The 15,964-nt window shown below is 38.2% G+C and overlaps 1 protein-coding gene across 1 annotated transcript in view; it reads left to right on the forward strand.

The window, feature by feature from the left end:
* LOC143927670 (interferon-induced very large GTPase 1-like) overlaps nt 1–15,568 on the forward strand; it is a 74,794-nt gene extending 59,226 nt beyond the window's left edge. The window contains 2 exon segments of the mRNA XM_077451892.1: nt 7,037–8,904; nt 8,906–15,568. Coding sequence (XP_077308018.1) covers nt 7,039–8,904; nt 8,906–14,236 — 7,197 coding nt within the window. The 5' untranslated portion in view covers nt 7,037–7,038 and the 3' untranslated portion in view covers nt 14,237–15,568.
* The last annotated feature ends 396 nt before the right edge of the window (nt 15,569–15,964 follow it).

A 15,964-nucleotide genomic window follows, 5' to 3' on the forward strand; every position in this document is an offset into this window, starting at 1 on the left:
GAGCTATAAGGTGAATTAAGTCTCCTGCATAAACTCACTGAGGTGGCAGGAAAAAAAAAAGAAAAGAAAAAAAAAAAAAAAGATACCAAACATGTCACGCTTTATAATTATTGCTCTGACAATCGCGGCGATACCTCACATGTGTGATTTGAACACCGTTTACATATGCAGGCTTGACTTCCGTATGCGTTTTCTTTGCTGCGCGAGCTCGTGGCGACGGGGGCGCTTTAAAAAAAAATTTTTTCTCTTATTTTAAAATTCATAAATAGTTTAAAAAAAATAAAAAATGGATCACTTTTATTGCTGTCAGACTGTGAGACAGTAATAGGTGGTGACAGGTACTCTTTATGCCCCTAATCCCTCTTTTGCACTTCAAAGTATTGAGATCACCATTTTCGGTGATTCTGAATACTATATATTTTTTTTAAACCGGTGCCATTGGCAGCCGAGTAAATGGGAAGTGACGTCATGACGTCGCTTCCATGTTTACAATTAGGAGGCTATAATTAAGCCGTAAGCCGCCAGAAGCGGCGGATGTTTGGCCGGGGCTCCCGATGGAACAGGAGCCCCGGTAAGAGCGGCGGGAGGCGGTGGGAGGGGGGACGTCCCCTCCCACTCGTCCAATATAACAGCCAAGCGGCTTTTAGCCACATTGGTTGTTATATCTGGAAAGCTGATCGCCGGCTCTAAAAAACAGTACTGGGATGATGACTGCCGCTACGGGCATCATCCCAGTATAACCCCCGAAATCCGAGTACACATATCTGCGTATACTCCGCGGCAAGGGGTTATTGATTTTCCTGATATGATTAGACAGTGCTGCTCTCTCTCGCTGTTTTCTGTTTTTACTTGACCACTGGCGGGGAAACTCCAGAACTCGCTTGAAGGAGAGACTGTTGACATTGTAACAGTGTATTCCCTCTATTGGATTCAATATATTGTATGGACTTTATTTTCATGAACATCGCCTTGAGATTTATTACTAATCACCCCTTGTATCTTTACCTCTGAGGGTTGTATACTGGTCTTTTGTGCTGGATTTCAAGTATATTCCCTTGGTAGGGCCAAATTTGATATTGCTTTTCACCAGAGCCATTGGCTTCTGCTGCTGTCTACCACAGCCAGTGGGGAGACAATGGGGGGCAGGGCTGAGTGCAATACTTATTTTCCAGTTTTTTAATAGATTTTTCCTATCGCTACTACGCTTAGACAGTGGCGCTGTCTCTCCCCCTCCCTGTTTTCTGTTTTTACAAGCCAATCACTCCCTGTGTCTGAGCCAATGAGGAAGGAGAGTGCCAGGAGAGCCACTGCTCATTGCTGGATCAAAATTGGGCTCAGATAAGTATTGGGGAGGAGGGTTAGGGGGAAGTAAGGACCTTCAGCCTTTAAAAAAACACTTTAACCCCCCTAGCGGTAATCCCGAGTCTGGCTCGGGTTAGGAATTTACTGATAGGAGCGGTAACCCCAAGCCAGACTCGGGATCGCATCACTGGATGCAGGGGAGGACACAGGGAGAGTTACTTACCTTGTCCCCTGGATCCAGCAAAGTCCTCCGCGCTGTGTGATCGAGTTGTCCTCCGCTCGATTCACAGTGCCAAATGCCGCCGAGCTCCGTTCCCTGTGGCGTTACGGCGCAGGGGAGCGGAGATCGGCAGCAAATTCAAAAAAGTAAAAGTATACAAAACACACACAGTACTGTAATCTTACAGATTACAGTACTGTATTACAAAATGACACAACCCCTTTGTCCCTAGTGGTCTGTGCAGTGCCCTGCATGCTCTTTTATATTATAAATACAGTTTTTTTCTGCCTGGAATTTGGAGATTGTCCATAGCAACCAAAAAGTGTCCCTTTTTCAGTGTTTTAGGATTTGATTACATTATTCAATATTTTTTATTATTATTTATTATATTATAAACTTTATCATACCCGGGATGTCTGCTAGACTCTGGTTTGAACATATTTAAGAGAGTTATTCCTAAGAATTACAGGACTACAATATAAGACACCAAATTTCCATGCAAAATAATTGTACCGCTTTCAGCACCTAAATCCAGACTGAATCATACCGCCAGGGAGGTTAAATACCCTTCAGAGCAATAGTAGTAGGCCAGAAAAAGAAAACAAAAACGGCCTAGTGCAATAAGCACAGCACATACTGCTAGGGATGTTTTAAATGAGATGGACCAGTCCGTAGTTAAAAAAAAATATTTTTTTTTATTGAAAAAACCTAGTAAATATGTTGTACGTAACAGAATATCAAGCATATACAAAAAAGTACTTCACAAAGCTGGTTTGGAAAAGGCTTGCGACATGTGTGGTGTTGAGAATAATGCCAACATGTTTCGGACTATCTGTACTTTTTTCCTAGTCATAACAAACATCTCGTGTACACATAGTCTAGATTCTAGAATATAAATATAATCAAATTAGTACAAATATAACAAAGAAGACAGGTGCATAGCTCTGCATGAACATCTTTAGTGGGTAATGCTGAAAAGATTGAATATACTCACAAGCCTGAAACTGTCACCGATAATCATGGGGGGTAAAAGTACTGTAGTATAAATAAGAGAATTTCAGTATTGTGGTGGGTTGACCTGTAGATATGTGCCACTGAAGGGCCAAATATTGGCAAGAAAAGGCACTAAATAAAGGTGTCCGGGAGCACTGTGGCTGCAGGATCTCGGCTGTCTGGCTATATAGGTGGCCAGAACAGTATGTCAACGGCTAATATCCAAAAAAAAGTGTGTCTAATAAAAAAGATAGAAAAATGTCAAAAAGTGAGAGGAAGTACATAAATATAGCAATATGGGAGTAGCAAAGTATCAGAGTACCAGAAGGTACTATCCTCACCTTGACTCGAGTATATCTGTGGGACAATCCTCAGCGGAAAGCAACCCGCGGCGTACTGAGCGCCATGAGTGCAGGCTTTAAATAACCCAAAAGAGTTGTGACGATCAGCTGTGGACAGGCACCATCAGCAGCCTCCACAGCTGAGGCCGATGAGACGGACTGGTGCGCCAATGGCTGCAGCCAGTCCGTCTGAGGAGATCCCTGGCAAACAAGAAGAGGCACAGCAATCATGCCGTGCCAAACTGGCATAAAGACCACAGGCACCCCAAGGAAACCATGGGGGCATGTAAGTCTCCCGCATGGCGGGCAGCACAGCGGCAACATCTGGAACGCTTGGTAGGTAAAGAATTCGAAAAATGTATCACAGATATAGAGACTAAATCTGGAAAGAGAAAAATATGTATAACCCCCTAGTGGTGAACAAAGGGAAGTGTAGGCTGGAGTAAAAAGCAATACATTACAGAAAACGTAAACAAAAATTATAAGTTATGAATCATAATACCATAAGGTACAGTGCAACGCACAAAGATTACACATAATGGCAGCATAAATACAATGAGGCAAAATTATCAGTTATAATAAAATATTAAACACAAATCTACGAGGTAAATGGATAAATCAATTCACCCGTAGAGACAACAGCGCATAATACTCAATAGATAAAAAGAAATTATATGTGATTTGTGCTAGTGCAAACTGTTGTTCTACGGAAAAACATGTATATCTTCCCAAATGTAGTCATACAAAATAAGTATTGTCCATGATCACTGTCCATATATCTAGATTATACTGAGTAATCAAGATGGTTTCAGGGAAAAAACTGAAACAGAATATCTATTTCAGTCCATAAACAAAACACAAAACTGAAACAAAGTGTCCTGGTACAGATCATAAGGAGTATGTGATACAATCCTTCCTTCCAACAGTAAAATGCAGTATTCCCGAATTTGCTGGGGTGCAATCTCAAGCATGAGGTGACCCCCCTTAGTAATATTCTTACCAGATATGCCTGGTTACATGGGCTCTCAGATATTACTCCTCATCGGCTTGATCTCCTCCGCTTCGTAAGCACCAGGTCATGCACGATCAGATTTGATTGGTTACAACGGGCTCTCAGATATTACACGGGCTCTCATATATCACTCATCGGCTGGATCTCATCCACTTCATAAGTGCTGGGTGATTCAAGATCTCCGAAAAAAGCAATTATGGGAAACAAACATAGCGTAATACCGTCTTGTAAAAACACAATTTATTTTAATAAAAATATTGCACTCACAAAAAAACAATTCTTTAAAGCATTGGTTCACTCAGCGTGCATAGTTCTTTATCACAGTCTCTCAGATGATGTCTACACGATGAAACGCGTCAGGGTGGTAGCACACGTTAGCAGCATAGAGGAACTGACAGGAGGGAGGAAGAGACGCACAGCTTTAACCGTGAGCTATTATGTGGTGACGGCCATTGGCGGCTGATGCTATTACTTCTCCCTAGACTGTGATAAAGAACTATGCACGCTGAGTGAACCAATGCTTTAAAGAATTGTTTTTTTGTGAGTGCAATATTTTTATTAAAATAAATTGTGTTTTTACAAGACGGTATTACGCTATGTTTGTTTCCCATAATTGCTTTTTTCGGAGATCTTGAATCACCCAGCACTTATGAAGTGGATGAGATCCAGCCGATGAGTGATATCTGAGAGCCCGTGTAATATCTGAGAGCCCGTTGTAACCAATCAAATCTGATCGTGCATGACCTGGTGCTTACGAAGCGGAGGAGATCAAGCCGATGAGGAGTAATATCTGAGAGCCCATGTAACCAGGCATATCTGGTAAGAATATTACTAAGGGGGGTCACCTCATGCTTGAGATTGCACCCCAGCAAATTCGGGAATACTGCATTTTACTGTTGGAAGGAAGGATTGTATCACATACTCCTTATGATCTTTGTTTCAGTTTTGTGTTTTGTTTATGGACTGAAATAGATATTCTGTTTCAGTTTTTTCCCTGAAACCATCTTGATTACTCAGTATAATCTAGATATATGGACAGTGATCATGGACAATACTTATTTTGTATGACTACATTTGGGAAGATATACATGTTTTTCCGTAGAACAACAGTTTGCACTAGCACAAATCACATATAATTTCTTTTTATCTATTGAGTATTATGCGCTGTTGTCTCTACGGGTGAATTGATTTATCCATTTACCTCGTAGATTTGTGTTTAATGTTTTCTAGTGGTTTTATTGATTTAATACCTTTTAAAACAGCTGCTTAAATTCCACAGCTCCCAGGTAGAAAGCATATTTTTTGATGCTGAGCGCCTTTTATTTGCGTGGTTAACGGGCGGAGGTTATCCTAAGCAAAGGTGCACATTTATAATAAAATATACAGCCAAATAAAACACATATCAATACAATATCATGAAGTTAGAATAATATTAGCACAGTACAGAAAATATTGGAGTATGATAAATACAAAGGATGGTGTGTAGCATGTGAGAATACACAAATGATTAAGGTAGGAGCAGAAACAGATATATGCTATGTATATGCTTGATATTCTGTTACATACAACATATTTACTAGGTTTTTTCAATAAAAAAATATATATTTTTTAACTACGGACTGGTCCATCTCATTTAAAACATCCCTAGGGGTGTGTGCTGTGCTTATTGCACTAGGCCGTTTTTCTCTTTTGTTGCAATATTTGGGATGTTATAGACCAGCCCCTGACAGGGTATGGCAGAATATTGGCAGAGTATTGGCAGGGTATGGCAGGGTATTGAAGAGTATTGGCAGCAACACACACACCTCTGTACGAGCCAGCGGGGAATGCAGCCTTCAACCTCTTCAATTTGACAGCTTAATGACCCTCCCTCCACCCATCAGCAACACACACACCTCCCTACAGTCGTCTTCAACTCCTGACTCCCACTTGCTGCTTCACACGCTGGATCGTTAATACAAATAGTGGGCGGAAGAGGGGAGGTGCCGCACCAATGATGTCACTGGTTGCTGGGACATCGGCAGTCTCAGCAGCCAATCATAAGCACGTCGTGCAGCATTGGTGTGCTGCTTTGTATTGCAGGACCTGCCAGCTGCGGGCGGGCCTGTTTAAACACACAAGCGGGCCGAGGGTTTGGAGACCCCTGTGATATGAGGTCACAGTGAAATTTTAGATAGCCAAGCTAAGCACAATATGAAGCATAAGCATAATATGAATACAGATCATTATCTTTTATTATATTTAGCACCTTTAAAAATGTAAAATTAGTTATATTAGAAAAAATATAAAACCTATTAAGGTTTTATATTTCTTCTGAACGTGTTTAACCTAAATCTCATCTGACTACTATGTTTATGTACAATATCTTTTTCAAAAGTCAAAACCATTGAAAAGGGACTTTATAGCCTAAACATTATCTTTAATGAATATGCAGACAATTAAAAATTTAAGGAAATTGATGTAAAAAAACAAACAACTGAAATTCTAACTCTTTAATGAAGGGGGGGGGGGGGTGCCAGGGGGGCGCCGATACAGATTCTCGCCAAGGGCACTGGAGACCCTAGGTATGCCTTTATAGTAGGCTAAAAATAATTGAAATACAATGTAGAAATGGATATATGATTTTACATTTTGACCATTAATATGCTTTAAGATATATTTAAAGTGGACCTTGCAGTAAAACGGAAGGCCCCCTGATATTGTCAGATCCTCCTCCCATTCAAAAATCATGTATTTTCAGTAGTTCCAAAACGTACCAGTAAAAAAAAAAAAATTGATTTATACTTACCTTACCCCATCCTACGCCTTAGCGCTTAGGTGAGGATGATTTCACTTTCCTTCTGATTAGATCCTGGGGAATAAGGAGCAGCCATTGCACTGCAATGTCGCTATAAAAGGTAAGTTCACTTTTTCATAAAAAATGACAAGGGGAAGTAATTCTGAAACTGGGGCTGTGTAGTGAAGTTTTTGAGTGTGCAGTTGGTTTAGAAATTTAGAAAGTTTGGAAAAAAATATGTAAAAAAAAGGATGCAAAAAAGTGTGAATTTACCCAATACGGCAATTATCCAATTCATAATCCAATGCATTGACAAATGACCCTAAAATATGAAATGTGTAAATATTTTAACTGAATTGGTTTACCTAAAACTTTTTTTATTGTATTTATAGAGATGTCAGGTCATGGATCCAATGGCTGCCCTGTCAATACTGATCTTAAAAATAAATTGGAAGAGACTGGTCTGGATCCTGAGTACTGGCTTTCCATCATAGGAGAATGTTTGGGCATACGAAATATTCAATCATTAAACTATACTCAGCCTGAAGAATGCTCCGTGATAGAGAAAAATGTTCGTTATCCCTGGGAAAAGAAGGCATTACATAAATTGTTTAACATACCTGACAGCAGTGTAAATATTGCTGAAGTGCAAGAAAAGAGAAACCAATTCATAAAAGAGAAAAATAAACAAGCACATAATCTAATAGCAGAGTTAAAAAAAATGACATCTGAAGGTAAAAGTCGAAACGATGGCTTTGTTAAAGAGCGTGAAAAAGAAATGTGGAAGATTCTGGAAGTTCCTTCTGAATACTCAGCACTCCCTGAGAAATCATTGTTGGATCTTATAAATTACTTTGAAAAGCAGATTAACCTCAGAGAGGAGTCATATTCAAAAAAAGAAAACCTAATCGATGAAGAAGTCATCCAACATTCATCTGGAGGCCTAGCACTAGAGGGAATTTTCCAAACCAAAAATGAAGAAGATATGTTTAAGAAACGCGAACCACTTCTGTGTATACCTGAGGGCTTCAAACTTGCTGGACCAGAACAAAGTTCTGTTTTTGAGCAAAAAGAATTTACCTCTCAGAAAGCAGAATCAAATTTTCGTAAAACAGTTGAGAAAATCGGGTTAAGTTTAAGTAGCTCAATTACTGCAGGTTTCATGGGATTTGGTCTAAAAAGTAGTGTTAACTGTAACAAATCTGCAGAGTCTGAGAACACAAGCAATCAGTCAGTTCAACACGGCTACGTTTGCACCACCAGATATAATTACATTCCTTTAGCATCCTGTTACTTCAGAAAGGATCAGCTGAGACTCTCTCCCTCTGCTCTAAATGCATTACAGGAGATAGAAAATGTATTGAGAATTGATTCAAATTCATCCATATTGTCAACAAAATGCTCAGATTTTTTCCAGAGGTTTGGCTCACATGTTAATCTTGGTCCAATACATTTTGGTGGGATATTCTGGTGGAAGGCATCCATGGAAGGAGTGGATGGCAGCAAGGTGGAAGAAGCAAAAAAAATGACATCTGAAGCACTGAATATGTATGTGGGTGTTAGTTACGGTGGATTTGGAGGAGATATTGACTGGTCAAAAACAAATACACAGGGATCTGTGCACATTTCAAAAACATCCAACATTCAGAAAGATGTTCAATTGTTTGTTACTAAAACTGGAGGCCCATCAGAGGCTGATTCTCTTGCACAGTGGAAATCTGGTTTAATAACCAGTAACAAAACTTGGAGTGTCATAGATCGTGGAATTCAGCTGATACCAGTGTGGAAGATTATTGTGGACAATCACAAGGAGGAGTTTACAGATAGTTTAAAACTAGCTTTAATTTTGATTGACCATTACAGGTCAGAGACAGGTCTCACTACAGAAATGATGATTGGAGAAAATTTACCTAATGCTTTAGAAAAAGCAAATTTATTCTTGCAGAGTGTGGGGTTCTGGGATGTGAATAATGCAGAAAAACACTTGCAGGAGTTAAATGACTTTAAAGTGGAACTCTGTAAAACATCAGGAAGTTACAGTGCTTGGAAAATGATTTGTCTATCAGATAAAAACCTGCAAGCATTTTTAGTAAGTATTGTTGACAAATACAAAGACAATTCTACAGAAGACACAAATCTTATAAAAACTTTATTGAAATCGTTAGTGCATCCTCACATTTATTCCATTGAAAACTTTCCCAATGCTTCACTTATTATGAGATGGATATATGACTCTGATAAGGACGAGCTTGAGAGAGTTTTTTGTGTCTGATTTTGAAGAGCTTCTTGGTATTTTAAAGAATTCTATGGATGAAGTTCTGCAAGTTACTGTCAATATAAACTCAACCAGTGATGATCAACTTCAAGCAAAAATTAAAGCTACAATGAATATTAGTCTTTCATTGTATTCCTTTCTAAGCTCACTAAGGAAAACCAAACAAATGGACACAGAATTATTGTTCCTCTGTATTGCCAACAACTCTGGGTACAGTTTTCAAAACTACAACTTTAAAAATCTTTTAGGAGACAAAGAAATAGAATTTCTGAAACATCAGATGCAAGAAACCTATAAGGAGTATACAAGCATCAGAAGTCAGTGCACTGATCGGGCTCAAGCTTTTGTCCTGTACACAGGCCTGACATTTGTAGGTGAATATCAAGAAATGTCTCTAGAACAGAAAAAAGAATGTCTACATTTTATGAAAAAACACATGGCAGGACATATTACTCCTGATGTTGATAAAATAATTAAACAATATTCAGAACATGAATGGTACAAAATGGAAAAAGACCTCAGAGCATTTAGCTATCGGGAATCAACAGACATAGAACTGGAAAAAAATAAGATTGCCACTGAGCTGAATAGTATATGCAAGGAAGAAAAAACATCTACTAAAAATGATATAGCAACAGATTACAGAAGCATGGACAAAGACTTTTTACTTCTGCTGCAGAGACTGGACCTTGAAAAGTATTACCCCCAAAAAATGAAGAATGCTGATTTTCATACGATTTGTCAGCCTTCTTTGGTTGAAGAACAGATTTCGAAAGAAAAACAACTTCCTCTCCATTTCCTGCAAAAATTACTTATGTTGGACTATCGTGCAAGATATGTGCAGTGTGAATTCACAAGTGAAACTGTCTATGCAGAGGTGAGGAGTATTCAAGAAGAAGAAAACATGCACACAACTGATTTTTTAGATCAATTTTTAGATGATGAAAATGAAGATTTCGAGCAGCAAAATTCAAACAGCGAACAACCTATTCACCCAATGGATGTTCAAATGTCAATATTCCATTGTGCTAATGATTTTATGAGACAGTATCTTTACACGAAACTTTCATTTTGTCAGTTTGCTCTTCCACTTTTGGTAACTCTTCCCAGTACAAGTTCTGTAGAGTTCCCACTTTGGGCTTTTCAGGAAGTTAAAAAGAAGTGGAAAAATAAAAGTGTCAAATCTTATGACAAGTTTATTAAGGAAACAGAAGTTCCCATCATATCCTTCATTCGTCTTGGTCCATCTTCTACCTCTAAATCACAGTTAATGAACTGGTTGATTAGTAAACAGAGGCATGATATCTTCTATCATAGACATTGCGAAGGAAGCACACAAAATGCTTTACTGATGAATGGAATGACAGAGATTGCCTGGTATTGTCCAGGTGGAAAAGAGGATGACAGGTTTGATGACTGCATTGCATTCACTAATCTACATGGTGATGCCAAAGAACATGACAAACAAGTGAAATTCTTAGAAGAAATTTCCTCAGTCATTGTCATTCTATTCTCTGAATTGGATACAAAGGGGAGAGAACTGTTAGAGTGGCTACTAAGATCCTCAAAATCACTAATTTGCCTGTGTGCAGACAAAGAAAAGGGTTCTTCATCTAAGGGAACCAAAGTAAAAATTGGTATAAAAAACCGAAATGAAGCAGAATTGGTACAACAGATATCAAAAACTATACAATCTTTGTTGGCTATTTCAAAGGAAAGGTTTTCACTTGACACATGTGCCAGTATTGCCAAGAAACATGGATTTATAGTGGATGAAGACAAAGAACAGTGCAAACAGGGAAGGGAACAAGCAGATGTTTTACTGTCATTGTTAAAAGAAAAAAATGTATCAACCATGAAGGAGGCATTTTTGCCTCTACAAGGAGATCTCTGGAAAAATTGGTGCAAGAAAGACAAAGAAGTGACCCGACTGAAACAAAATAGTAACATGAGTATTGAGCAACAGCGGAGCAACATTGAGTCTAAAAAGCAGGATATAAGGAATACACAACTTCGAAGAGCATTTCCTCTTAATGACTTCATGAGAACTTTCCTGCACATTCTATACTCAGACTCAAAAATTTACTGTCTCAGGTGGTTTAGCATGTATTTAGATGATCTATCTTCAAAAACTCTTTCAGTGCTCTACCAGGAATACCACAATAAATGGTCAAAACTAAAGGAGGAAAAGGAACTAAAAAATAAAAATAAACAGATTATAGAAACAATGGAGAGAGGATTAGAGAAATTATCAGTTGAAATTGAAGTCTCAACTTTTGGTCTTGAACACATTCTAAGAGAAATTGGACAAATATATGAAGCTTTAGAAACATTTCCAAGAAAGCATAAAAGTTTTTTCACATTGCCAAAAGTTGTTGCCAATCTCATGGTCTCAGGGTATCCAATTGAGCTGATGGATGGCGATGCTGCACATGTACCACTGAGATGGATTGGAGCCATTCTGGATGAGCTGATTAAAATATTAGGAGACAAAAAACTGTATGTCCTCTCTGTATTAGGTATACAGAGTACTGGAAAGTCCACTTTACTCAATGCTATGTTTGGTCTTCAGTTTGCAGTGAGTGCTGGCAGATGCACTAGAGGAGCATTTATGCAGCTTTTAGAGGTTGACAAAAAACTCAGACAGGAAATGAACTTTGACTATGTGCTTGTGGTGGATACAGAAGGACTTAAAGCTGTTGAACTTTCAAAAAATACTACACTTAATCATGACAACGAACTGGCTACTTTTGTAATTGGCCTGGGTAACCTGACATTGATCAACATCTTTGGGGAAAATCCTTCTGAAATGCAAGACATCCTACAGATTGCTGTTCAAGCATTTTTAAGGATGAAGAAAGTCAATCTACAACCCAGCTGTGTCTTTGTTCATCAAAATGTTGGAGAAATAACAGCCAAAGAGAAAAACATGGAGGGAAGGAGACGGCTCCAGGAAAAACTGGATGAAATGACAAGGTGTGCTGCACAGCAAGAGCAGTGTGATGTCACATGTTTCAACGAGGTCATAAAATTTGATGTAAACACACATATCCATTACTTTGCCCACCTCTGGGAAGGTGACCCTCCCATGGCTCCCCCAAATCCAAGTTACAGTCAGAACGTTCAAATGCTAAGACGAGTCATACTTGAATCTGGAAAACAGGAAGGGCAACACAATATTTTAACTATCTCTACATTCAAATCTCGAATAAATGATTTGTGGAATGCATTGCTCAATGAGAATTTCGTATTCAGCTTCAAAAATTCACTTGAAATTGCTGCATATAATAAATTGGAAGTAAAATACAGTCAGTGGACATGGAAATTAAGGGAACACATGTTGATCCTTCAAAGGAAAATCAGCAACCAGATTTACAAGGAAGAACTAGAGGAGGTTGATAAGATGTATTTAAAAAAGCAGTTTGAAGAAATATACAGCGCTGTCCAAGGGGAGATTATGGCATTTTTTAATAGTGAAAAGGACAGAGAGGTACTAGTTCAATGGAAAGTTAATACTGAAAACAGAGTGGCTTCAGTTAAAGATGAATTGATAGATGAGATAAATAAAAAATCTAAAGAGCTCATTAGATCAAATAACAACAATAAAACTATAAACAAACTGAGTGAGAAATATGAAGATAAAATGTTAGCTGAAAGCAAGACATTGGCCCTGTCTTTGCAGGGAAAAATTGTCACTGAAGATGAATTGGAAGAAAAATTCAACAAAATGTGGAATTCTCTGATCACTAAAGTCACTGAGGAAACGTATACTCCTAAACCGCCCCAAATCGACAGAGATTTACAAAACGTGTTTCTTGAACGCTTCAAAAATGAGCCCAATATAGCTGATACAATTAACGATTCTTCTCAATGGACCAACTTGCTAAAAGAATTCTCTAAATATATGTCAAGCCAACGAAAATATTTAGTGTTAAAAGAAAAGCTTTCAGATGATGATGAGAAAACAATAAAAGATACAATACAGATTCTAAACAAGAGAATGGATGAATACATTGATTCAAAGCAGCAGGAAAAACTAGATTATCAGTATGTTTACTTCTATGAACTTCTGAATATAATCGCATTGGAAATAAACATCAAGTTAGATAAATTTAAATTCAGGAAGGAGTTTGCATTGTACGCATCACTGTTCTTGTGCAAGAAAGCAGCTCGCAGATTTCACAGGATTTCTGAAGTTTTTAGAAAAGCTAATGACCCCCTTGTCTACTTGGGAAGTAAGAGACATGAATTTTTGCAAAGTTTTAAACTCTCCTGTGAGGGAAAAAAACAAATCACAACATTGGCAGATTTCCTGTGTACCAAATTGGAAGAGGCCATCCGGCAAGAAGTCGATGAGAAATCTGCAATAAACTTAGCTGGGGAGGTAAAGAGTAACCATCAAGCCTTGAATGGAAACAGATCAAAACTAGAGTTCTGTCTACTCAGGTCACTGGCGGAGAAGGAAAATTTTCAGCATTACCTAAATTATATCAATGATCCAAAATCTGCAATTAGTACTTTTATCAAAGAGTGTGTTAAACAGTATTGTAAAGACAATAAGAACATACCAGAAATTCTAAACACTAAACTGGATGAATTTGAGAACATTATATTAAAGGCCATCAACACATCAACTAGAATAGTCAATGACAAACAGGGTGATATCAGTGAATGGCTGGATACTTTCTGCTCTCAGCTTGGAAGTGATATGAAGCTGTCAAGTCAGGATCTCAAGAGTGTGAAATATCAGAATATAACTGATATCATTTTTTTGAAGGAAGCAATGACAAAAGCTCTGAAAACTGTATTGGAAAAGCTCAAAGATTTATTTTCCAAATGCGACCTTACCTACCTTGAACAAATGATTAATGGAAATCTATCCAAGCAGTTTTCTGGGTGCTGGGTGCAATGTCCATTCTGTGGTGCTGTATGTACAAATACTATTTCTGGGCATAGTGGAGACCACAGTGTTCAATACCATCGTACTCGTGCTATGAAAGGTGCTAAATGGGTTGATACAAGTGACTTTAGTATAGAGATCTGCACCAGTCTTGTATCTAGTGATATACATTATGTGCTTGATGATGACAGAAGTTTCCCCTACAAAACATATAGAGATGGCGGAGCCCCTTACAATACCTGGTCTATTACTCAAGACAACTCATCATTATCTTATTGGAAATGGGTGACTTATTTCTTCCGACATAATTTTGAAAGCCATTACAACCTAAAATTCACAGGCCGGGGGACAATTCCATCTCAGTGGGCTTGTATAAAAAAAAATGAAGTACTTGAGGAACTTACAAAAATTATGTAAATTTCTGCAGTAAAAATTAACCTTTACATTGGATGGACATTTCTAAGAACCTAAAAACATACTTTATGTTTAACCTCCTAGAACATTTAAAGGCAGAGTGGACAGATGATTTTTTCTTAAATGGATTGTATATATGCAGAAAGTTGGTCTGAAGATGACCTGTGAAAAGCAGCATATCTATTAGTATACAGAATGACATCTACAAATGCTGTTTCTGACTCACTACCACTCACATACAACTCTGTCCAAAAAATGTCCAGAAAAAATATGACCAAAAAACAATTCTTCAGATTTAAATCTGGAAATCATCCTAATAATTAAGAAGTGCATTTTGATTAAAACTGAAGTTTCCATATGGGGATTTTTGCATAGTTACATTGGTCCAATGTAAGTATGTGTGTGCCATACCTGGCTGATTCCCAAAGGAAGCTGGAAATATTTGTAGTAATCACCACTGCTACAATGATTACTGCTAGCTTCCGGGTCCTGTGCTGAGCTGCTGCACTGCTGCTTAGTGAACACAAGAGGTTACTTACTCAGCACAGGTGCACTCAGAGAAAAATTTTCATTTTCTCAATGAATGCAAATTGTTCTCTGATTGGATAAGTTGGAGACTGTGACTTCACCATCTCACCTGTCCACCTCATCTAATCAATCCAAGCTGCGACAATGTATCTATACAATAAATACATTATCTTCGGCTTTAAGTAATTAAAAGTGTTGCTAAACCCACAACAGTAAAATCAGTATATGCAGTTAACATGCTTGTTATACTCACTGTGGAATGTAAGGGGTTAATCCTCCGCATTGTGTAATTAGGCTGTTTGATTTTGTCTTCACTGATTCCCCCCCCCCCCCCCCACTTCCACTTTCCACAATCCATCGCCTGATATTGCAGAGCCTTTGGAGACACAATGCACATGCTCAGTTTGGTGTGTATTGCTAGAGTTTTTTTTTTCTTGGGAGGGTGCATGTGATCAGCACAGGGCCAATCAGCACTGTTCAGACAAAGGGTCAGGGGTCCTGTAGCCTCATAGGACAGTCACAGTAGAATGAAAACCCCTCCTACACACTTTAACCAGACACTGATAGCATTTACAGGACCGCTATATACTGCTGATGAGAAAAGGTATTTAGCAGTTTATATTTACTAAAATAATTTCCATTTCCATGTTCTGTATACTGTGGGAGACCAAATATAGTGAATGCAGGGTCCTGGGTTTAGTAACACTTTAAGGAACAAAACTGTGTGGACCTATATGCTTATGCTTCTTTTTTCCATTCTTTAATTGTATTAAAAAAATGCACAAAAATATATACCAAATAATCACATTTGTTATCTTTGTCTTTATTTTTAGTGTTGAAAATATATTTATTGAACATTTCAAGTAAAAACAATAATAGACAGTAACCTTCATGAAGCAAATACAAGCAGGAACAGTAACAGGACTACATTTATGAATGGACGGCTAACGACTATCAACCACAGTCGGCCCCGTCGGAAAGTTTGGAAAACAGGGAAAACAGCCTGTTCCCGATCCACAAGGCCACAGTAGGGACAAAATACTCATGGGTTACTACATGAGACAACGTGTAATTAGCATTACGAAGAAGACAGAAAGAAAGAGAGAAAAGAAAGGGAAGAGAGGAGCAAAAGAAAGAGGAACAGAGTGATACAGGGAAAAATGAATATCAAGATGAGAGGAGAGGGAAAAGGGGGGAAGGGGA

The sequence above is a fragment of the Lithobates pipiens genome, unplaced genomic scaffold (genome assembly GCF_037356315.1).
Source record: "Lithobates pipiens isolate NorthernLeopardFrog02 unplaced genomic scaffold, aLitPip1_a1.2 Scaffold_23, whole genome shotgun sequence".
Taxonomy (NCBI): Eukaryota; Metazoa; Chordata; class Amphibia; order Anura; family Ranidae; genus Lithobates; species Lithobates pipiens.